General features: G+C 39.0%; 6 protein-coding genes across 9 annotated transcripts; 2 read left to right on the forward strand and 4 right to left on the reverse strand.

The window, feature by feature from the left end:
* Positions 1–2,673: 2,673 nt before the first annotated feature.
* Positions 2,674–3,785, forward strand: LOC108597151. The gene is made up of 2 exons (XM_017983550.1): positions 2,674–2,758; positions 2,820–3,785. Exons 1-2 carry the CDS (start codon positions 2,725–2,727, stop codon positions 3,668–3,670), a joined length of 885 nt encoding a protein of 294 aa, XP_017839039.1. The 5' UTR covers positions 2,674–2,724; the 3' UTR covers positions 3,671–3,785.
* A 67-nt stretch (positions 3,786–3,852) lies between these two features.
* Positions 3,853–8,729, reverse strand: LOC108597150 (myeloid leukemia factor). 4 transcript variants are annotated; one of them, XM_017983549.2, is made up of 6 exons: positions 8,616–8,729; positions 7,696–7,925; positions 7,123–7,642; positions 6,356–6,405; positions 6,127–6,310; positions 3,853–4,582 (listed from the first exon to the last, which is right to left on the reverse strand). In XM_017983549.2, the coding sequence occupies exons 1-6, from the start codon at positions 8,669–8,671 to the stop codon at positions 4,417–4,419; spliced, it is 1,206 nt and encodes a 401-aa protein (XP_017839038.1). In that variant the 5' UTR covers positions 8,672–8,729; the 3' UTR covers positions 3,853–4,416. The 4 variants fall into 4 exon arrangements, with proteins under 4 accessions (XP_017839038.1, XP_017839036.1, XP_017839035.1 ...); XM_017983547.2 differs by lacking the exons at positions 6,127–6,310; positions 6,356–6,405 and having other exon boundaries at positions 8,616–8,722; XM_017983546.2 differs by lacking the exons at positions 6,127–6,310; positions 6,356–6,405; positions 8,616–8,729 and adding an exon at positions 7,980–8,087.
* Positions 8,730–8,971: 242 nt separating this feature from the next.
* LOC108594829 lies at positions 8,972–18,059 on the reverse strand. Its single transcript, XM_017979967.1, has 6 exons — positions 17,250–18,059; positions 16,312–17,097; positions 13,988–14,621; positions 12,292–13,106; positions 11,623–11,872; positions 8,972–9,890 (listed from the first exon to the last, which is right to left on the reverse strand). Exons 1-6 carry the CDS (start codon positions 18,057–18,059, stop codon positions 9,073–9,075), a joined length of 4,113 nt encoding a protein of 1,370 aa, XP_017835456.1. The 3' UTR covers positions 8,972–9,072.
* On the forward strand, positions 11,365–12,217 carry LOC108596607 (trypsin delta). The gene has a single exon (XM_017982538.1). It carries the CDS (start codon positions 11,369–11,371, stop codon positions 12,167–12,169), a length of 801 nt encoding a protein of 266 aa, XP_017838027.1. The 5' UTR covers positions 11,365–11,368; the 3' UTR covers positions 12,170–12,217.
* LOC117134709 (trypsin eta-like) lies at positions 13,858–14,677 on the reverse strand. Its single transcript, XM_033293236.1, has one exon. The coding sequence runs from the start codon at positions 14,667–14,669 to the stop codon at positions 13,905–13,907; it is 765 nt and encodes a 254-aa protein (XP_033149127.1). The 5' UTR covers positions 14,670–14,677; the 3' UTR covers positions 13,858–13,904.
* LOC108596605 (trypsin zeta-like) lies at positions 16,212–17,070 on the reverse strand. The gene has a single exon (XM_017982537.1). It carries the CDS (start codon positions 17,068–17,070, stop codon positions 16,255–16,257), a length of 816 nt encoding a protein of 271 aa, XP_017838026.1. The 3' UTR covers positions 16,212–16,254.
* Positions 18,060–21,999: the final 3,940 nt, after the last annotated feature.

The following is a 21,999-nucleotide window of genomic DNA, read 5'->3' on the forward strand; positions in this document are numbered from 1 at the left end:
TTTAATTTGAAAATGAAATTCCGATTAAAAAGCTTTGGCCCAATAGTGTCAGTCAAATGCGGTCAACTGACGAGGCTAAAAATCAAAATGAACAAATGGAAAAACCTCAGAATCAATTAATTTTATTGGCTCTATTTACTATTTGCTTTTTCCTTTTGCTGTTCCACAAAACTGAAATGTCATTGGAGTGAACAACGAACATACAAACATAGGTAACTATATTTACATGCATTGCTATGTTGAGGTTTAGTGTATAACACATAAGAAGCAGCTAAACTATAGCAAGTAAATTGCCTTTACTTGCAATAAAAATATTCAAGGAAAGAGCATTTGGCATTTCTGTGTGCTCCTTAGTTAGTTTGCCATGTGGTTGCTTGTTCGACATTGACTGAACTGCATGGGATTAAAAGTTGTGCAGAGCTAGCCAAAACATACACACACAATCACATATATGTACATATACGTAGGGCATATTATACATAAAAAGCGACACACCTTTGTGGCAGAGGGCAGCGTCCGGTTACGTTACGTTACGTGTAAACTGCAGCTTAGTGTGAGAAATTAAAGTCACGTAGCTGCTAGTGTGCAAATTTTTTTTCTTTCTTCGCTTGCTCCCTTGATTCTTTTTGTCGTTTGCCGCTTTGTCGTTTTATGTGCCGTTATTTGGTTATGTGTGGTAAATTTAATTTTTGTTTAGTAGCCGCACTCTGATGTTATGCTGATTAAATTTAGCTGACATTTACGTGATTTCAATACGCAATTGATGCCGGCTTACGTCAAAAGCAATACCATACGGGGTTAGAACCCAAAAACTTTTAATTAGTTTAGTACACGCTCTCGCAGTCACTTCACTCAATAGACCATATGCCGTCCATATTGCTATTCATTTTGTTTACACTTTGAAATCAGCTTGCTATTTACAGATGCAATGATAAGTCCCACTGGGGCCTCAATGCCTGTTTGCTTGACAAGCAAACAGAAAATTGTTGCTTTACTTAGGCGATGATTATCGCTACCTGGTGCTGGGAGCGAGCCTATGGACGGCTATAAACGGCTTTGGCCCTTTGCCTTTCACGCCTTGCAATTAACTTGGAGCTGTCGCTGGAGCTGTCAGCAAGTCTGTGCGAAAGGTGAAAAAGTTGCAGCCAAATCAAATGTGCCAAATCGCGTGACTGTCAGCCAAGTAAGAAACCGAACCAAAGCGTAGCGTAGTAACCAAAAAAGAAAAATAATTCAAATAAAAATAAAAGCAATTTAAAAGTAGTTACAACGAATTGCAAATACCTCACAACTTAAACCAAGTTCGCTTAGCGCGTAGTGTATTCAAGTTTCGGGCCAACTTCGTTTGAAATATTTGTGTGTGGTTGGCACAGAGCCCAATTTAATAGTTTTCGATTTGTTGAAAGCAAATGCCAAAGCATAGAAAATAAATTGTCACAAAATGCTGGCCAGCCAACTCGAGTCTGGCGGTAACTGGCGGTAACCGCATAAAAGACGCTGTCTATGCTGCTGCCTGCACAAAAGTTTTATGTCAAGACTCTCAACACAGAGCAGCACTCAACTCCTTGGGCCTTATCTTTATCAGTTGAAGAAAAGCACAACGCACTGTCCTCTGTCCTCGTTGTCGTGCTCCTTGTCCTTGTCATCGTCACATATCGAATGCCTTTGCACCGCAAAAAGTTCGACGGCTTGGACTTCGACTGTGCATTTGGAAACAAACTCTTGCCACAGTCCGAGAGCATCCGATTTGGCCAGCAGCCCACAAAACTGGTTGACTTCGAGTGGAGTTTGTAAATAAGTTGGGCGCGCGCATTACGCAAGAAAGTAGGAAATTTTCAATTGAATTCATTTGTTTGCGACTGCAGCAGCCAAGTAGATAATTATCTACGCAACTCAGTCATACTATTAAAAGCAACGACTGGCAATGACTGGCGTTTTATAAATGCTGCTCATAAAATCGCATAAAAGCGCATAAAGTGTCATTTTAGCAGCATAGTTCTTGGGTCGTCACTGGCTTGTAACTCGTTGTAAATATGCTCAACATGCACTCAATGAATGAAATGTGTGCACAATGTTGAAAATACAGTGGCACATTCTTCCTTCCCAAAGCCGAAACCCCAAAAAGGCGCCCGCAAAAGGTCACATGTTGCTGTAATTGTTGTTGTTGTTGTTGTTGTTGCGCATACGCCTGGTATGCCCTGAGCAGCGCTGCTGTTGCTTGTAGTACAACTTCCGCTTATATGGACACCACTACAACATGATAAATTGATGCTGCCGGCTTTAAAAGTTCAAAGAAAACAGAATACAAGCTTTTAAACAAAAATGCCAAGAATGCTCAAGACAAACACATAAAGTTATTGGCCACTGCTTGCACTATTATGGCAAAAAATTTAAGTAATTTACATACAATAACTCAACTCAATGGTTGAGTGCTTATCAACCGACTTAAACAAAGTGAGACAAAAAAAAACATGATATCATTTAAATTAAATAGAATATGGCTTTTTATCAACCGTTGATTTCGAAATGTAACAGCCAAAATAAACTTATTCAACACTTATTTTTAATGATACTAATAATAGTGCTGCAAACTTAGCTAATTTCCAGCGAGATTTGGCTTTTTTTATGACAGCACTTCTGCTGTCGCACGAATGTTATCGTTATCGAAAAGTTAAATGTAGAATACACAAAACTTATCAGACAGTAAACAACAAATTGACAAAAATGAGAGTAATTGGAAATTTCATTTCAGTATTAGGTAAGTAATTTAACTACACGCTAATACGTTCAAGCAAGTGACAATGCATTTTTATTGGCAGCCCTGTTTGCGACGAACAGCACAGCTTTTCTGAGTCCCTTGGATTTCTTTGGATTTATTCCCAAAAATAATACAGAACCTGCATTGAATTTACGTGGACAATGTGTATATTGCTTCGAATCTTATGTGCTCCTGGCTGATAAGCAGTGTGCGCTCGGAGATGAGTATATGGTGCAGCTGGAACAGTCAACTGCACCGCGTAAGCCTCCCATTATGGTCAAGTGCTTGCAGCCAACTGAGGAGGAATTGAAGGAAAAGGATACCCCACAGCTGCTTGTCATGGCATCAAATCAGGATATTGTTAATCTACTCAAGCCCATTGGCAATGCGACCAAGAGACATGAGCCTGGAAGCTGTGTGCTTGTACACTTCTGCTCACCCACTAGCTTGGAATGCGCCAATGTGGCCAGTTTAGTAAATGTATTGCCGCATATGTTCCCAACGATGCCTGTGGCCTATATAGATGCGTATAAGTTCTCACGCTTCAACGCAGAGTTTGGCATAGTGTCGCTACCTACTTTGATGGTCTTCCATCAAGGCAGACCAATGATACAATACGATCCAGTATCTACGGAAATGGTGAGCATACGGCGCTTTATGAGACGTCACACCAATGTGCAAGTTGTGGAAGTCAAGAACATCGACCCTGAGCTTTATAAAAAGGCCTTGGAAGGACCACTGAGTAGTCAACAAGTGTGGCAACGAGACTATTACTTGGGTCTGTCCTGGGGATTCATACTTATTTGCTTGGCCAACTATATGCGACGCACACGTTTCTGGAAGCAATTGGTGGAGATGGTGCAGCGCAATTGGCGCGAATCCGAGGAAACTCAAATAGATGTTGTGAACTAACCAAAGCGGGTCAATGGGCGGGCATGATTTAGAATATAATTAGTTAATCAATCGTTTACGCTTTAGAATACTGTGTGTATTGTAATTTTCTTTAATTAAATTCACATAAACGTTACTTATGACTTACAAATTACAAATATTTTATTTTGGGGGGAGTTTATATTTATATATATATATTTTCGTTTTTTTTTTTTTAGCGTTTAAAGTGTAGGAGCTGCTGCGACTTCAACAAATTGAGTGCTCAACTCTTTAGTTTTTATAGCTTCCGTTCTTGCGGCAACAAGTAAAGCTTAAAAAAATTCTCACGTTTAACTTAAAAATATTCCATTTGCAAATTTTAGTTTTAGATTTAATATAACTAAAAATTTTCTTGTCTCTTAGTTGAGTGTGGTGCGTGTGTATGTACGTAGGGGTGGGGTAGGGGGGATGTGAACAGTTTGCCTGTCATTCTAAAGTTGCTAACGATATCTTAAGTTTTATTCAAACAGATTCGCTCACAGTTGTGGGGATTAATATAATTGGATTTTTGAGCAATGCATCTCAAAAATACAACTGAGCGAATCTGTAGCTAACAGCAGCTAAATGTAAATTACAAATTAAATGTGTGTGTGAGTAGATTTGTTTGCGTGTGTGTGTGTGTTTGTTAAATCAATTGCAGGACATTGCAATTGTAGCTTCAACAAACAAAAGTGTATATGTGTATTGCCTCCACGTAGGTATGTCCATTCTCAAATATATAGAGTACTCTATTGTTTATTTCGCTTGGCTGATTTGGTGCGCGGTTCGGTGTCCTCCTGATCGACTTCCCTACTGTCCTGTGAGTGCTGCTGCTGCTGTTGTTGATGGTGATGCTTCAAACGATGTTGTCGGCGTGCAGCAGCTGAATTCGCTCCATAGGCATGTCGATTCACGCTAAGGAAAACAAATTGTATTAACAAATGATTGTATAATGCAAACAAATACTTAGAAGTTAACAAATACGTAAAAAATGATGACAACATAAAAGATTTATTATAGATATAATAATTAACCATTCGTACATAGCCAATTCGAACGAAAGTTGTAAAATTGTTAACTGATGAAGAGAGAGAGAGAGAGAGAGAGAGAGAGAGAGAGCGAGCGATCGAGCGTGTGTAAAGATGAGAGAGCTTATTAATTATTAAGTGCGATGAAAGAGAGTGATAAAAAGAGCAAGGAACACAAGCTGGATGAGGTTGACTAGCGGGCTGGCATAAAGTTCAGTCTTGACGTAACGTGACGTATAAGTGGGTACGTAGTTAAAGCGACGCAATACATCGACGCAGCAGCAACAGCAACAACAATGTTAAAAATTTTGATAAACGTCGTTTCGTAGTGTCGCAGACAATATGCTATACAATATATATACAATATGCATATATATATATATAGATAATATATATGTATATAGGTGTGTGTGTGCAGGGAGACGTAGAGACCAATTGTACGTTGGTAATATAGCGTAGCGTAGTATAACATAACGTAACGATGATTGTTGATGATGTTGGTTAAAGAAACAAAACAATAACATAATGATTTTTGTTTTCAAAGCTAAGGAAATAAAGCTTTGACGTTCGAACTTTGGGTATGTTGTTATATTTGGTTACGGCTAAGCATACGTAGTACGTAACATGCTATTTACGTATGTACGTTGTCAAGCTGAGTCTATAATTTGTAATATAAACTATATATTATATGTAAGTAGGCATTAGGCAGTAGTTCTTGTTGAGCATACTATTATGTACATATGATGTAGTTGTGTTTGGCGATCGGTCTTACACGTAACTATGTGGGCGGCCACGTAACGTAATGATGCGCAGCAGTAACGGGCAGCATTTGACAGCCATCGCAGCGCAGTAGCAGAGAGAAAGAGAAGAGAGGGGGAGAATTTCGTGTGCAGCGTAACGGATGTTGGTTGGTTGGTTGATTGTTAGTTAGTAGTGTAGTAGGATTACGTTAACGTTGCGCGGCTAGGAGGGGTTGCTTTTGATTGCGGTTCATACACGTGATGTGATTCCAGTATAGAATTATATTGTTAATTGTTCTTTTGATGAAATTATTACGTGATTATTGTACAAATTTAGTTCACTACTTGCGATAGCAACGTGAATTGTATAAACGCCAATCTCTATATATTGGAATAATTATATATATTATTGGTAGAGAGAGGAGAGAGAAATAGAGTGAGTTGTTAATAGAGAGAAATCAGTTGTAAATATACATGTGTATTCGCTTGCTTCACGTAATTAAAGCTCAACAGTTTGTTTTTACAGCCAAATAACGTAACAATTCAACGTAGATAATATTCGTTGGTGAATTTTGTCAACAGTGATTGCTTTAAACTAACTGAACTGACGGTAATATATTTTCAAAATTTTCTCAAGTTTGTTGCTTTTCTTGTGGTGGTGGTTGTTGTTGTTGTTGGTATGCGAACAAACCTTGGCGAGCCGGCAATGCTGTGACTAGCGCTGGAAACGGTGGCCAACGGCGAAGATGAGGGCGTGCGCAAGGGACGACGGGGCGTGGCCAAATGTGCACCGTTACGCAAATAGGCGCGACGCGCTGCAGCGGAGTTGCCGATGCCCAAATAGTTGTTGTTGTTGTTGTTTGTAAGATCGTACACTGTGGGCGATGTTGCTGTTGTTGCTGTTGTCGTAGCGGCGCGACGTGTTGGTGATGTTGTTGTTGTTATTATTGCTGCTGCGTCAGTATCGCTGCTGTGGTTGTTGTTGTTGTCGTCGTCGTAGTATGGAATCAATTCGAAGAAAAGTTGAAAGAGAAGTTACAACAACAAAAACATTGCATGTGTTTGTAAAATGTGTTACATGGGTAGTAGTAGTACTTAGAGCGTAGAATTCCTTACGTAACGTAACGCGAATGGTTTGTGAGATGCATTAAACAAATTATTCGGAAATTATATTCAAAGAAAAAATTTAATTTGAATTGAAAGCAATAGAAAAACAATAAGAATCGATTTGAAATTGTTGGTGATTTGAAAAATTTGCCGCCTACCTCAAGCAATTGTTCGCGGTATTGATATTGATTTGATTCGAGTGTGCAGATTATTACTTTTTTTTTTTTTTAATTTGCTTTTCTTAGTCGTTAACGTTGTTAGTAATGGTAAAAGCAGAAATTTTAAATACATTTATATGCAATTGCATTTCGACTCTCTGATATATATCGTATTTATATAGTTAGTAAAATATATACTGTATGTACTTTGCTTGATTTAGTAATTATTATATCTGCAAGTAAATACAAACGTTTTAATTTAGCAAGCGTTAATGTTATGTTCTTGTTGTTGTTATAAAGCCTAACTCATCCAAAAAGCATTTCATATGGATATGCGCTGCTCGCCTGGGCAAGCCATATCCAGTATGGAAGCAGACAATAGAACGCGTAACCTGCAAAGCTCAAACTGCTTATGGGCTCACCTGTTCGGCGGCTGTGCCGTTGGCTGTCCTGGCAAGGCTGGCAATTGACGACCAATGCGAGTTGGCTCTTGGATAACGCAATCATCGTCGTCATCGTCGTCCAACGGCTCAATGGTAACTGTCGAAGTGGTCGGACGTGCAGCACATATGGCCTGCATGCCATGATTTCCATTGCCACGTGGCATTACGCCACGTGTGGCACGTGTTGTGAACTCGCGATTGAACTGCTCCGCCTCTTCCTCATCCAAATTGATAAACTCCTGACGCTCCTCCAGTTGGCCAGAGCGCAGATCCTGTTCCTTTTCAATAATGTGAGCACGCTCGCCAATGTGATGTCCAATGGCCATTTTCTTCATGCCAGTGCGTGAGTCCTGCACGGTCTTGCGAGTCTCACGCACTCCGCCTGGTCCAGTTTTGGTGCTGGTGCTGGCCTGATAGATCTGTGGACGTCCATCGGGACCGGATGACATGGTCATCACGGTGCTTTGGCAAAATGAAGCGCCATTGTTAGCGCCAATGTCTGCAACAAAACTTGATTAGTTTAGTTTTATAATTTTATCAATGTGCACTAACCGGCATTAAGCAAACGATTGAAATTGGGCATTGCTGGAAAGCCAAACAGTCCACCACCCATGGGCATCATGGCCTGTTGGTTACGATCCATCAATGCGTTCTGCTGAAAGCCCGGATCAAATGGCGATGCGCCCAGCATATTGAATGGATCCGGCATAAAGGTGTTCATCAGACGATTCATGGAACGCATTTGCATATTCATAGCGTTCATGTGATGGTTCATGTGATTGCTGCAAAACAACAAAGAATAAAGTTAAATTTTATAAAAATAAGCACAAACAAACTTTAAATCCATGTCGGGTTCAGTGTGTTTTTTCTTTCGTACAGAATTTCGTTTACGTTTCATAATTTAAACTAAAGGGAGATTCGAAAATATTTCTACAGCCAACTGTCGTCAGTTGAAAATGTGAAATTCGTGACTTACTTTAAAATTGTTAGTTACTTGACAGCTGACACTGAATTTCTAAAGTATTTACGTTGACAATTCTTTTACGTATATTCAATCAATTCATATCGATTGCAAATATGCATATTGCATTAGGTTTTCTGTATTAACGTCACTGTTTGTTCGAAGCTACCAGAAATGAAGTGCATACATGTGTTTGTATGTATGTATGTGGGCAAGCAAACATTTGAGCCACCCTGTGCTCGTTACTTGCTGCTCACATTTGTTCAGCGGAGCGCTAGCGCACACCTGGCAAAATTGATTTACTTATCTTTTAATTTAACATGGCACAGCTAATTGTTAGCATGGCCGCACTAGTATATTATAAACATTTTTGCACTTTTCTTTACTTTTTCTGCACACCCCAAAACATCAATAAATACATATATATGTGTACATACATATATACGCAGCCCTTTGACAACCACTACGAATACTACAATTGCAATTTTATAGTTTTCATAGTTGAACTTACTTCATCAATCCGAGATCGTCGTCGAAATCACCCATTAATGCACCGAATAGTGACATCTTTGTTATTGTTTATGCTCTTGGAATTCTTATAATACTTTTTAAAATCTTTACTTTTTAGACTTTTGCTCTTTTCACATTATCTGCTAGAGATGTAATGAATGGCAAAAACTACCGATAGAAACCACTATAGCCAAAAACATCGATAGTTAGCTAGTTAGTTAACACGACAGATTTAGTTATCGAAACAACAGCAGCTGTTAATTTTTAACATTTTTAAATATCTGTTAAAATATTTTTTTTTTTAAGCATAATAATAATGGAATAATAAATAATAAAATATTTATACAAGCAGTAAACTAGTTTTGAATGTTCAGTTAATATATTTATGATTAAAGGGTATAACTATTTGTTCGTTGGCTATTATTATTAGCTCTTAGTTTGAATATTTTCAGAGCACACTATAGATAGGGCTCTGCCTTCTCTTCAATCCAGGCGGTGTAATGCATAACGCTGGTGTAAACTCCAGGAAAACCTTCACGTGCACAGCCCACGCCCCAGGAAACAATTCCAACCAACACTTCATCGACAGTTAAAGGACCACCTGAGTCTCCTTGGCAAGCGTCCTTGCCACCTTCATGCACACCCGCGCATAACATTTCATCGGTAATGGCGTAGTTCTTAGTCAGATATTGAGCACCACATGTTTTTGGATCCGCAATTTCCACCTCAACTGCACGGAGCAGAGCAGGCAATGCCTCATCAGCTTCAGTGCGCTTGCCCCAGCCGCTAACCATAGCGTGAGTGCCAGCCACAGGAATATCCAAAGCCAATGGTATAGGCTGAACGAGGTCGGAGTAGACAAGTGGCTCCTTGGTAATAATCATGCCTATATCATTGATGTGGGTCTTCTTATTGTAGCCGCTGTGAGGGATTAGCTTGGACACATGTACGCCCTGTTCATCCAGATCCGCAATAGAGTTCTGTCCCGCCACAATGCGTATGTAGGAGGCGAAGCGTCCTTTGATGCAATGAGCTGCCGTCAGCACCACATGGGGCGCATAAATGCTGCCACCGCAGATGTGTAGCAACATATAAGTTTCGAGACGCACAGACACTTGGTAAGGATAGTTGGCAATATCCGCCTCCGTGCCGCCCACAATGTGCGTGCTAATGGAGGCGCTACTAGCCAAGGCGACCAGCAGTCCCAGGCCTAGCGTAATTAATTCCGGGCGCGACAACATAACGAGAATTACAATGTTTTCAAATGATTGGAACACTGCTCTTATATAGCACCGAGCTTATCGTTGCCTTAGCCGTACCCTGAAATCGCTTTAAGCATTGGAAAAATTTAAAAATAGTATCGGATTTCAATAAAGAAATTCTCTGATATTATAAAGTTTATGTCGGCTAATTTTTTATATCCATTATAAACAAGGCTGTCGGTAGCCTTCTAAGAGAAATTCTAGCCGTTAACGATAAGTCATTTACGATACGTATGTATTACCACTTAATCGATATTACGTCTAAAACCTTTATACCCCAAATAGGTGAGTCATGTTTAATGCTTGGGCTGCACTTTGATTTCTTATGAAAATGTCTACGACTAATGTAATCATATTTAATAGAAAAAAATTACCTGAAAGTGTCTGTAGATTAAAATCGGTGTCGCGCGACAAAGATTTATATTTGCTATATCATGCTAAAGTTGTTAAAAATGTTTGTTGCCACAATTCACGATACGCTTGAAAAATAATTGATTTTTATGTTTATCACAAATTGCCGATAAAAATGTTATAAGCTACCATATCGTAATTAGTTTATTAACATCATAAATATATGTTTAATAGTATTATAAACACAATTGACAAGACTAAGCTGTAAACAAAATAAGAATTACTTTGATGAGCTGTAATAGTTTTTATTTTATTAGTCGCATAACAATTCTCTGCAGGCATAGCTTAAACAAAAATGATTATTATGAAATTAAGTTAAATTACATTAATGGCTAATAATGCAAATTACGGCAGCCGCTACTAATTGTAAGATTCGTTAACAATTTAAATTGTGCGCGCCAGCAAATGTCTATCGTAGCTGTTTGTATATAACAGGCAGCTCTTGTCAGCTAACAAATGTTGATTGTTGTAGCAACAAGCAATCTATATAAAGCATATTTATAAAAGAGTTAAATCGCTTATTTTAAACTTATTATACAATATTCATGCTAATTTTAATTTATTGACCTCATTCTAATTTGATTGTTTATTAATTTTTTTAATAGTACGCACTTCAAACAAAAATGTGACCAGTCAACTTTATGTTAATTTCTGGATTAATACTGTCAAGCAAAATATTAAGCCAAAAGTTTATCTTGACTTAGTGTTGTTTAATTCTAATTGTTTATATAACTTGTGCGACTATACATGGCAAAAATTCATAATTGCTAATAAATTATATATATTTTATTGATGTGATTTAATAAATATTTAATGACGCCAACTTTCTTAAGAAAGTTGTTTATTTTTTCTTAGAGGTGCTTCAGCTGTACAGCATAGCACATAAATATTACACGAACTGACTATAAGGATAAGATAAGGGAACTTGGCCTTAAGCTCTAATTCCGATTAATAATAGAATCAAAAATATGAGATTTATGACTGATTATCGCAAGCGAAAAGACAGATTAGAAAACTTGCATGTTGATAAAGATGACTATAAAACCATAGCTGGGTAATTTTTGGCCTTTAGTCGATCAGCATGTTTCGCCTTTTGATTGGATTGTGTATCATTGGATTATCGCTTGCGGGCACCGTCTTCCAGAGCGGTGTGCCCATGCCGGATGGTCGCATTGTGGGCGGACAGGATGCAGACATTCACCACTATCCTCACCAAATCTCCATGCGATACAGAGGAAATCACAGATGCGGCGGCTCAGTGCTGACCAGCAATATAATCGTGAGCGCAGCCCATTGTGTCAACACACTCAAGAAAGAAGATACAGCCAATCTGACCATTGTGGGTGGCTCCACCACACTTTATCCCAAAGGACAAGAGTTGCCCGTGCGTGAATTTTTTGTACACGAAAAGTACAGGACGCTTAACAATGATTACGACGCTGCCATTTTGGTGCTGGATGGAGAATTCGAGTTCAACGAATCCCTGCAGCCCATTGCGCTCGCTGAGAAGCGTCCCGAGAACGGCACAGTGGTCATTGTAACCGGCTGGGGTGTAACTGAGGAAGACGGCAAGATTCCAAACGTTCTGCAGTCGGTGGAAGTGAACGTGGTGGAGAACTCTCAATGCAAGAGCGCCTACTCCGTGATGCTAACCAGTCGCATGTTGTGCGCGGGCGTCAGTGGCGGCGGCAAGGATGCCTGCCAAGGTGACTCTGGCGGTCCTCTGATCTACAACAACGAGCTGCTGGGCATTGTTTCCTGGGGTACTGGCTGTGCGCGTCCCAAATATCCAGGTGTCTATGCCTCTGTGCCCGATGTGAAGGATTGGATTATAAAGATGCGCGACGCCAAGGCCAATGTGGGCAAAATTGATTTTCTATAAGATCGTACAAGATTAAAAGATTTTCAAACAAGCTTTATTTACAACAAACGAATTGCGTATCAATCAGCTTTGTATGCACAGCAAATCAAAAGATTATTTGTAGGGTTATCGCTTTTATTTTATAGCGCTTGAGTAGCCTCAATAGTTTCATCGATCCACGATTTTAAGCTGTTCACATAGCAGTAAACAGTGGGATAGCCAGGACGACCGCAGCCGCGTCCCCAGCTCACCAAGCCCACCAATTGCTCATCAATGATCAATGGCCCACCCGTGTCGCCTTGACAAGCATCGCGTCCGCCATGCTCTATATCTCCAGCGCAGATCATGCGCTCCGTTACCTCGCCAGCGCCATAAATGCTATTGCATTGCTCCGAGCTAACAATGGGCACATGCACCTGCTCCAGATTCTCGCTAGAAGGTCCCCATTCCTCGCGATAGCCCCAGCCTGTGACAAGTGCCTCTCTGCCCGCAGCTGGACGCTCCGCGCGAAATTCAATTGCACGCACCGCAAAGTTGCTGAAGTCGAGCGGGCTCTTCAAAAATACCAAACCAACATCATAGTCCGCCGTATAGTAGTCAAACTTTGGATGATGCGTATAGCTGGCTACGTGGTAGATCAAGCCATCCGTGCCAGTGCGACTATTTGAGCCGGCAACTACCAGCAGCTTGGTGGTCTCATCCAATCTCGCCAAGCACTGCGCAGCGGTGATCACCGCAGTCTTCGAATAGATCACGCCAGCACACTCATGCATATAGGCCGACTCCTTGGTGCGCCTATAGCGCAGCGATACAAAATATGGATGACGTGCTATATTCACTTTATCTCCATTGATAATGCGCGACTCCGCTTGGGCAGCCACACAGACAGTCAAACCCGTCAGCAGCAACAGGCCAACAAATTGCAGGATATCCATTATGGCTGGCGTCGTGCCTCGAACTACCGAACAAACTAAATTATTATGAATTATTTTAGTATTTGCACTTTTCAACGGCCTTTCAGAAGATTATCTTAATTGCGCTTGTTACGGGCGATAAGTCTTGTGTACATTGTTCGGACCAGATAACGCACGCATCTATAGCTGCTATGGAATTTGATTAGTTAGTGGAAGTATTAGAAATTGTGCACTCAAAAAAATAAACACATCAATTCATTTCTATTTTTAGTAATAAATGTAAACAGAAATTAATTTTAAATTAATGCAAATAACAACAGATTGCATTATTGCTCATTTTGTTCCAGAAACAATAATTAAATAATTAAAGTTACATTAACACCATCTTTAGTTACAATACGATATTAGTTTGTATAATAATTAATATTGTAAATAAATAAATAATTAAGAAATTTGCCTCAACTGATTTATTATAAAAAAGGCAGGAAAAATTAATTTACAAAAATAATTTTCAAGAAAAAGAATTTTATATACCATAATTTATATTCTATAATTTTATATACATACTATAGTATTTACTTAATCCACTTTTATGCACATATCCATAATTTAGATATTTTATTTTTATATAAAACAAATCATACATTTTTTTGTTGAATAAATGAGTTAAAATATGTTGCTGGCATAAGCAATAAATAGTTAAAGCTTCAAGACAAAGTTAAGCAAATCAGTTCAGTAACAAAATACACAAAATTTTATTTTATTTTTGAACTAGTATAATTCAAATATTTTCAGTTTTTTTTTTTAAGTTACATGAGGCAAACACCTCTTATTATATTTGATTAAAGCAACGCCATTTGTTCATCTATCCATTTTCTGAAGTAAACCAGATTGGTATAAACGCCTGGAAATTGCTCGCGTCCACAGCCGCTGCCCCAGGACACCAAACCGACGGCCTGATCATTAAACACAAGAGCTCCACCCGCATCGCCTTGACAAGCATCCACGACTTGATTGCCTTTGTAGCTGCCGGCACACAACATGGCCTCACTTATGCGTGCCTCACCATAGGATTGACGACAAGCTGATTGTTGCACCAGTTGCACTTGTGCCAGCTGCAAAGTTTCGGATGCATTTGCTGTGGCAGTTGCGCCCCAGCCGACAATGCTAGCAAAGCTGCCTGCATTGGGCAACTTTGGAGCGATAGCTATGCTGGCCAAGCCTTGGAGGTTCAACTGCTGCTGCAGCAGCAGCAATGCCAAGTCGTTGTCCATAAACCACTTGTCGAATTGTGGATGGTAAATAATGCGTTCCACACGATGTATTCTGCCTTTGCTGCCGCTGCGATAAGCTTGCCCGGCAATTACTTGTAGATGATTCAGCTCGAGTTTGTCCACACACATTGCTGTGGTTAAGATTACACTTGAGCTGTAGATTACGCCGGAGCAGCGTTGTACATATGGCGCCTTGGCATGCGCTTTGTATTTCAAGGACACATGATAGAGTGCAGCGCTTATAGCAGTTTCCTGCCCACCAGTTATGCGCGCCTGTCCCGCTGCCTGATAAAAACTCAAGCAGAAAATCAATAAGTAAAGCCAGCCAGTCATGTTTGCTGATTTCAGTAGTTTGAATGCAACTGAAACTTAAAATCTTAAGGCTGCCAAATCAGCACATCGATACTGCTTAACAATAATACTGATAAGCTAGTTTTATTGGATAAAAGTTGATAAAAGAGCGATAAAATCGAACATAAAGTAATAAACTACAGACATTTTGACTCAGAGCTTGTAATATTTTTTTCAATAGATACGAAAATAATATTCCATAAAAACTTCTCTGATTAGTTTTGTAAACATAATTTTTACAAATTGTATTAAAAAACTAATTTGCAAATGATTTGCAAAAATAAAATTAGCTTTGCATAAAAATTAATATTAACAAAATAAAAAAATAGTAGAAAATTTATTTGAGTTTATAGAAAACATTTTTTATATGTAATTTAAAAATATTTTAAAATTTACACAGCGCGAAATAAAAATATGTTATTATTATTTTGATATCAAAATGTTTCAAAATTTAGACCGACTTGCTATAAGCTTGCAAATAAATTAATTGATAGCAATTAAATAAACATTTAGTTAAGGTATATTTAACATAAACTATTTACTGAATAATTACAAAAACAATTTGTTAATTTTAATCAGTATTAATTATTGATTTAGAAATATTTTGAGGAGTTTTAGTAATAACAGAGAAGAGCAAATAACATAAGATTATCAATAGTAATAATTATATTTTATCAGCGCACATTTACTGCTTGTCTAGTCACCAACAGTTCAGACACAACTAAACTGAAAGTAGAGCTTGGCCAGCCTCCCACGCATGGGAGAGGCGTCGCTGCTTTGCTCTCGTTCGCTAGTAAGCGCAGCGCTGCTCGCGTCGTTTCGTTTCGTTCCTAACGAGATCGGCAAACGAAAGCGTCGCTTAGAAAGAGCACGCAGCGCACTGTGGATCGTGTGGATCGTACGATGAACATTGAGTGAATTTTGTTTTAACGATTGATGTATGCAGACTTGAGCTAAACAACAGCTGATGCTATTTTCTTCATATCTATTGAGCCCACGTGCAATTTTGCATTGACATTAAATCAAAGGTTACTAATTGAAGAATAACCTATGCGTAGATTTGTAGAATTACTTTGATAATATTGCAGAATAATTCATTTAAATATTGATAAGCTGTTTAAAATAATAATATTAATTAATACAAATGTATATTTATATAATACAAAAAAAATAAAAGCAAAATAGACCAAACCCTTGCTGAGTAGAGTAGATTAAAGTTATATTTTATTAATTATCACTAAAAATTCGTGTATCTTAAAGGCTTTGGTATATATAAATCAAAAAGAACTCTTTGAATTTACAACAGCAATACTTAGAATCGATACAAGTTTAACACAAAATTCCCAACAATTAGTTTATCGCGTGTAATCTTAACTTGGCTAACTGCTTAACGAAACTATTAAGCTGTTATTAAAAAGCAAAAGCTAATCAAAGCATAATCGTCAAGTCAATATGATTACAGCCCAATCACTTGATTTGGTAATGCCCAAAGACAAACTGATAAGCTCAATGGTAAATCAAAATTGTTGAAATTTATTTAAAGCCACATGACCACACAAAGTATTAATTACAACTTATTAATTGCAGCGATTTTGGCTTGCAGCCAGGGCAGCATGTAATGAACGCTGGCGTAGACGCCAGGATGCGAGGGCAGGGCACAGCTGTAGCCCCAGGAGACAACGCCGTGCAATTCATTGTCAATGATCAGCGGTCCGCCGGAGTCGCCTTGGCAGGCATCGACGCCGCCAGTGCCGCGATAACCGGCACACAACATGGCGCTCGTTATTCTGCCCGCGCCGTAGTCCTTGTTGCAATCCTCGTTGCTGACAATGGGCACTTGAGCGGCCACCAGCTGATCGGCGGAGTAGCCGCCGGGCGCTTTGGTGCCCCAGCCGCTAATGCTGCTGATTTCACCAGCCTCAGCGGCCTTGCTGGCCAGCCGAATGGCGCGCATGGTGAAGTTGTTGAGCGGCAGCGGCTCACGCAGCACCAACAGCGCTATATCGTTGTCATAGTTATCGGGATTATACTGCTCATGCATAATGATCTCGCGCACATTCGACACAGCGCCCTTGGCCTCATTGCGGCGACTGGTGCCGCCGACCACTTTGTACTGACTCGGCACCGAGCCAATGATGCAGTGCGCCGCAGTGACGATAATGTTATCGGCCACAATGGAGCCGCCGCAGATGTGTGAGAAGGAATTTCTGGGCGCGGTGATGGCTTTGCGGCGCAGCGAGATCTGATGTGGATAGACGGAGATGTCGGTGTCGCGGCCGCCCACAATGCGCTCATGATCCTGCAGCGGCTGTGCGCAGCCCAAGGCCAGAAGGCCAAACAGGCACAGGCACAGCAGATAGCGTTGGACAAGCGCGTGCGACATGCTCAGTGGCAATAAAAGAACTAAAAACTACAAAATACAAACCAACAGCCAAATTAAACTTATCGTTTGGTCAATGCCGATTACTCTGTTTATAGCTGCCATATATTTTACTGGATACAAGTACAAAGAGCTTACGACACTGGCGACGCTGGCGTATGCGCGATAAGTTAAGCATGCGCCGCGCGCTGTGCTGCAATCCAGTCCAGAAAATGCGGCACTAGCGCATAGACGCCAGGATAATTCTCACGCGCGCAGCCCTCGCCCCAGGAGACAATGCCCAGCAGCTGCTTGTCGACAGCCAGCGGACCGCCCGAGTCGCCCTGGCACGCATCCTTGCCGCCCTCGGGCAGCCCAGCGCACAACATGCCAGCGGTTATGGGTCGCCAATCGTAGGCCAGCTCACACTCTGACGCCGCCACCAGCGGCACTTGCACCTGCTGCAGCTGCTGCGAGCCCACGCCGCCCTCTGTGGTGTGTCCCCAGCCCGAAACTGTGGCCAGCGTGCCAGGCTTGGGCTCCGCTTGCGCCAGCGCTATGACATCGATCTTGCGATGCTTGCCCACCGGAAATGGCTGCGCCATAAACATTAGCGCCACATCGTTGTCCGTTATGGTGGCATTGTAATCCTCATGCATCACAATCTTTGCCACACGCGACACCACGCCGCCGTCCATGCCGCTGCGCTGCTCCGTGCCGGCAACCACCAGAAAGTTTTCAGCCTCGCGCTTGTACACACAATGCGCTGCCGTTATAACGGTACGCTCGTCCAGCAGACTGCCGCCACAGCTGTGTGCATAGGCGCTGCTGTTGCTGCTGCGTCGGCGCACCGACACCTGATACGGCAAATAGTAGGCGGAGATCACCTCACCGCCCACAATGCGTCCGCTGTTATCCATATCCAGCAATTGGCTGCTGCTGCTGCTGCTGCCTCCAATTAGCGGCAATGCCCAGCAGCAGGCGATCGTTAGTAGCAACTTCTCCACTGCCATAATTCGTTATAGACTGAGCTGGCCAATGACACGAGCAAAGCTCACCAAGTGCTGCTGCCGATATCTGCATCATAAATTGCTCATTCCGATGTCTGTGATAAGCTTTACTAGCGAAAAGCTTCAATTGGGTTAAACACTGCTGACGCACACAGTCGACTGTGCAAGACGCTTTAAATTTATATATACATATATAATATAATTTGTAGGCAAATAGAATATTTTAATTTTTAGCCTTTGCCTGCATTTTTGTATATAAATTTTATTTACAAATTATAAATTTAGTTATAGATCTTTCGTTGTGCCCGAACTTTGGTTTTACAAAATCAAGCTCTAATATATAATATATATTTATTATGAGTAAGTTATTACTATATACGCATTTATATATCAATATAGTAATTATAAAGTTTGGGAATTTATCTACATCAAGTATTTACTACTTCTAAAAATAGTTTCATAAAAAATACCGACAATTAATATTAATGCATATTAGTATTAAACTATTTACTTTTTATAGAAAATACTTATTTTAAAGCATTAGCAAACAATAAAAATTTTGAAAAAAAAATTACTTCCCATACCGGGAATCGAAGGGGCTTCTGGGTGAAAGCCAGATATCCTAGCCACTAGACCATATGGGATATGAAATACCGCTAGCCAAAGATCTGTACTAGCATCGTTATCAGTATTTTTCGAAATTTATAAATATAAATTTATAATTTTCATAGCTGAAATTAAGAAAAGCGCAGTTTATATAAATATGAAATTGCTATATAAAATAAATATAATTTTTTATTGGCATTGCAACATTTTCTTAAACATTATAAATAAATTAAATGTAAAAATACTACAAAGTCGCAGCAGCTTTTCATTTAAAAAAAAGAGTAACGTTTTGTTTGGAAAGCAAAAGTTATATAAATATGAAATTGTTATACAAAATATATGCATAAATATATATATTTATTTTGGCATTTTTTTTAATAAATTCTACAATGTGCGCAACAGCTTTTCATTTATAAAAAATTCAATAAAATATTTGTAATTTACTTAAGTGTTGCAGAATTTAAGGCGCTGCTGCTTTTGCTATGTGAATATTTAACACACACACAAGTGTCTATTTAATTTATTCACATTGCTGTGTTTCTATTTTTATGCTTGTTATTTGCTGTGGGCGTTAGCTGCCCGCCCACTAGTAAGTACACTTAAAGGGCGTGGCTAGTTAACTCGTTAAACAAAATTTCACAACAAGTACGCAGCGCTGTGACAATCTGAGTGTCTAACCCTGCCTTAAAAATTTACAAATTGCGTATTTTGGTATCAAGTATGCGCCACATAAGCCACAAATGCGGTGCACATAGCATCAATGAAATGAAAGTGTTCTACATTTAATGCTAAGCAGCTGATTTTGTTTACGTTCGAAGGCGCAGGCGCTGCTTAGCCGGCAATTTCATTCCAGTGGCTTCCAGTGTTCGAATCGCATACACTTTGGCATTTGCCATAGAAAATGCACAAGGGTGTATTCAAATTGAGTAAAATTCATTTATGTATGAGTCTTAAGTTTTGCTGTAATTTCTTATGCAGCAGACAAAAAGTTTCTGGAACTGCAGCAAAATATGTGCAAACAATAAAAACTACTATATTATTATTGCTAAAAATATGAAGCAAAGAATTCTTGTTATTTTTATCAGAAAGCATTAATATAATATTATAATTATTAGTAGTAATTAACATTAATTGTACTTATGTTCAATTTTAATATTTTCTTTGCTTCATACTAAAATTTCTGAATTGAAATCTGTTGATTTATTTGCCTTTGTCAAAGTGCATATATAGTTGGGCGCTGCTAATTTTTGTCAGCGCAACTGTTTCGCATTGGAAATGAGGGGAAATTTCGAACTATTACTTTGGCGCCAAATGCTTTCAACGTTGCCGCCGCAGTCTGCCACAAACAGCGCGCGTGTTAGGGAGCAAAGTTTGAAAGTACGCAAAGTTTTAAAAAACACAGAGCGAGTGGATAGTTGGACTATAATTAGAAATATATTTGAACAGCAAATATTAAAATATACAAAAATGTGAACTAAAATGTGAGCTGGAAAAACCTGCAATGTGCTAAAAAGTAATTATTCAAATAATTTAATTTTAAAATTAAAAAAAAAAACTGTGTTATATTTAAATTACAAAAATAATGAATAACCTCTGATTTTAATATTACAAGTAAGCTTTTGCTTAGATATTTTATAATTTCAATGCAACTGAAAAATAAAATAAATAAATTTCAACAGAATTTCACACTTCATTGCAAACAAATAAATAGCGCGCTGCTCATAAATAATGCAAGTAAAAATAAAAAGCGTTTATCGCTTGAAAAACAAATTGATATAAATATATCAAAATTGTTTGGCTCAATTAATTTTTAATATTTGCCAATTGCGCATGCTTAATTCAAAACAATTAAACAATTGCCACAAAATATAAAATTTCAATTGTTTGGCTGTTGCTTTGAATTTCAAAAATGCTAAGCAAATTGTTATTTTGTATATGTCTGGCTGGCGTTTTTAATTGCGCAAACGCTTACACAAAATAGGGCTTTTAATAATTGTAGCAAAGTGTGTGCTAAATGGCCCAAAACTTCAGCCCACAGAACAGAGTTGGGCCCTGGGCTGTAAATTATAGGCCAAAGTCAATACTAAATTGTGCTGGCTGTTTTGGAAACAATGCTGTTTACATATATACCTGAGTGTGTGTGTGTGTGTGTTTGTGTGTGTGCGATTTGCTTTGTGAGTAAACAAACGCAGACAAGACACAAATAGCCAGCAGAAGTGTTTCCCATTTAGCCAAATTCCAATTGCAAACGTAACTGTAGCGTTAAATATTTATTTATATAAATATGTGTGTGGGCAGCGGAAATAAAAAATTGCGCATACGCAGCGTGAGTGGCCTGCAGCTTAATATGCTCGTAATTAACACGCTCAGCTGCTGGTCTGTGCACATTTGCGTTTCATTTCAATATTTAAAGCTCAAGCTTCGCCTTTGTCCCGTCATATGCTGGCCACAGCACATAACGAGTTCCGCTCATAAATATCCAACCAATATCCTTTTCAAAAGACCACAAAGCGCAAATTGAAGCAAGCAAACTTAAATGCTTTTGCTTGCAAGCGCTGTGTGTGGTTTTTCTGCTTTTTAGCCGTTGGCGTAATATTTTGAATGTTTCATTTTGACTGCTGATATTTCCAGTTTCCTTTGTGTGTGTGTGGCTTACAGCACTTCAAAGCGCTCAAATTAAAATCAGGAAATTATTGTTTTGTATGTGCAAGAGAGCGTGACCTTTAATACTCTAAGCCTGATTACGTGTCTTTGGGCCAAGCAGCATTTATGATAAAAATATGTTTTGCAATTCAGTTGATATACGATTATTTCCATGGAGACAGCAGTGAGTGCACAATGGCTAGAAAGTCATAATATATATATAAATTATTTGTGGGCAATAATATAAGTGGTTTTTGATTTGTTGTTGCTCAAGAAAAGATTAGAAAATGTTCATAAGCAAACATTTTTTACAATATTTGTTCAATGAATAACAATGCTTTAAATATTTAAATTGTTTAACTATTGAAGTTGTGGTCTAATTATATTAAAATTGTATAATAAGCTTATAAACATATTAAATATGTGGAAGCTGTTGAGTTTAGATGAAGAGAATTAAAAAGAAATGTAAATTCAATAAATTTAATTTCATTGTTAAGGGAATTGCATTTAATTGGAAGCCAACAAAATTCATTTCGAATTTTGTTTTGTTTTGCACTTTTGGTCTCAACAGACGTATGCTTAATGCAATCTGCGCGTTACGTATACGCAAGCGACTAAACAGAGCAAACAAAACAATGTTTTCCACTTGTGTCAAAAAGCACAGAACAACTTAGCTGGACATTTTTTAATATGC

Source organism: Drosophila busckii, chromosome 2R (assembly GCF_011750605.1).
Source record: "Drosophila busckii strain San Diego stock center, stock number 13000-0081.31 chromosome 2R, ASM1175060v1, whole genome shotgun sequence".
Classification (NCBI taxonomy): domain Eukaryota; kingdom Metazoa; phylum Arthropoda; class Insecta; order Diptera; family Drosophilidae; genus Drosophila; species Drosophila busckii.

Bases quoted from the DNA above. Each gene is read 5' to 3' on its own strand.
- LOC108597151 (XM_017983550.1), top strand. From the start codon at position 2,725: ATGAGAGTAATTGGAAATTTCATTTCAGTATTAG. The intron at 2,759-2,819 runs GTAAGTAATTTA...TTTTATTGGCAG, and splicing joins AAATTTCATTTCAGTATTAG to CCCTGTTTGCGACGAACAGC.
- LOC108597150 (XM_017983549.2), bottom strand. From the start codon at position 8,671: ATGTCACTATTCGGTGCATTAATGGGTGATTTCGACGACGATCTCGGA. The intron at 7,926-8,615 runs GTAAGTTCAACT...GTTGTTTTGCAG, and splicing joins GACGATCTCGGATTGATGAA to CAATCACATGAACCATCACA. The intron at 6,406-7,122 runs GTGAGCCCATAA...CAACAACCACAG, and splicing joins ACGGCACAGCCGCCGAACAG to CAGCGATACTGACGCAGCAG.
- LOC108596607 (XM_017982538.1), top strand. From the start codon at position 11,369: ATGTTTCGCCTTTTGATTGGATTGTGTATCATTGGATTATCGCTTGCG.
- LOC117134709 (XM_033293236.1), bottom strand. From the start codon at position 14,669: ATGACTGGCTGGCTTTACTTATTGATTTTCTGCTTGAGTTTTTATCAG.
- LOC108596605 (XM_017982537.1), bottom strand. From the start codon at position 17,070: ATGTCGCACGCGCTTGTCCAACGCTATCTGCTGTGCCTGTGCCTGTTT.
- LOC108594829 (XM_017979967.1), bottom strand. From the start codon at position 18,059: ATGGCAGTGGAGAAGTTGCTACTAACGATCGCCTGCTGCTGGGCATTG. The intron at 14,622-16,311 runs GTTCATTACATG...AGTTTTTATCAG, and splicing joins ATCCTGGCGTCTACGCCAGC to GCAGCGGGACAGGCGCGCAT. The intron at 11,873-12,291 runs TAAAATAAAAGC...CACCGACTGCAG, and splicing joins TTGAGGCTACTCAAGCGCTA to AACGTTTGGAATCTTGCCGT.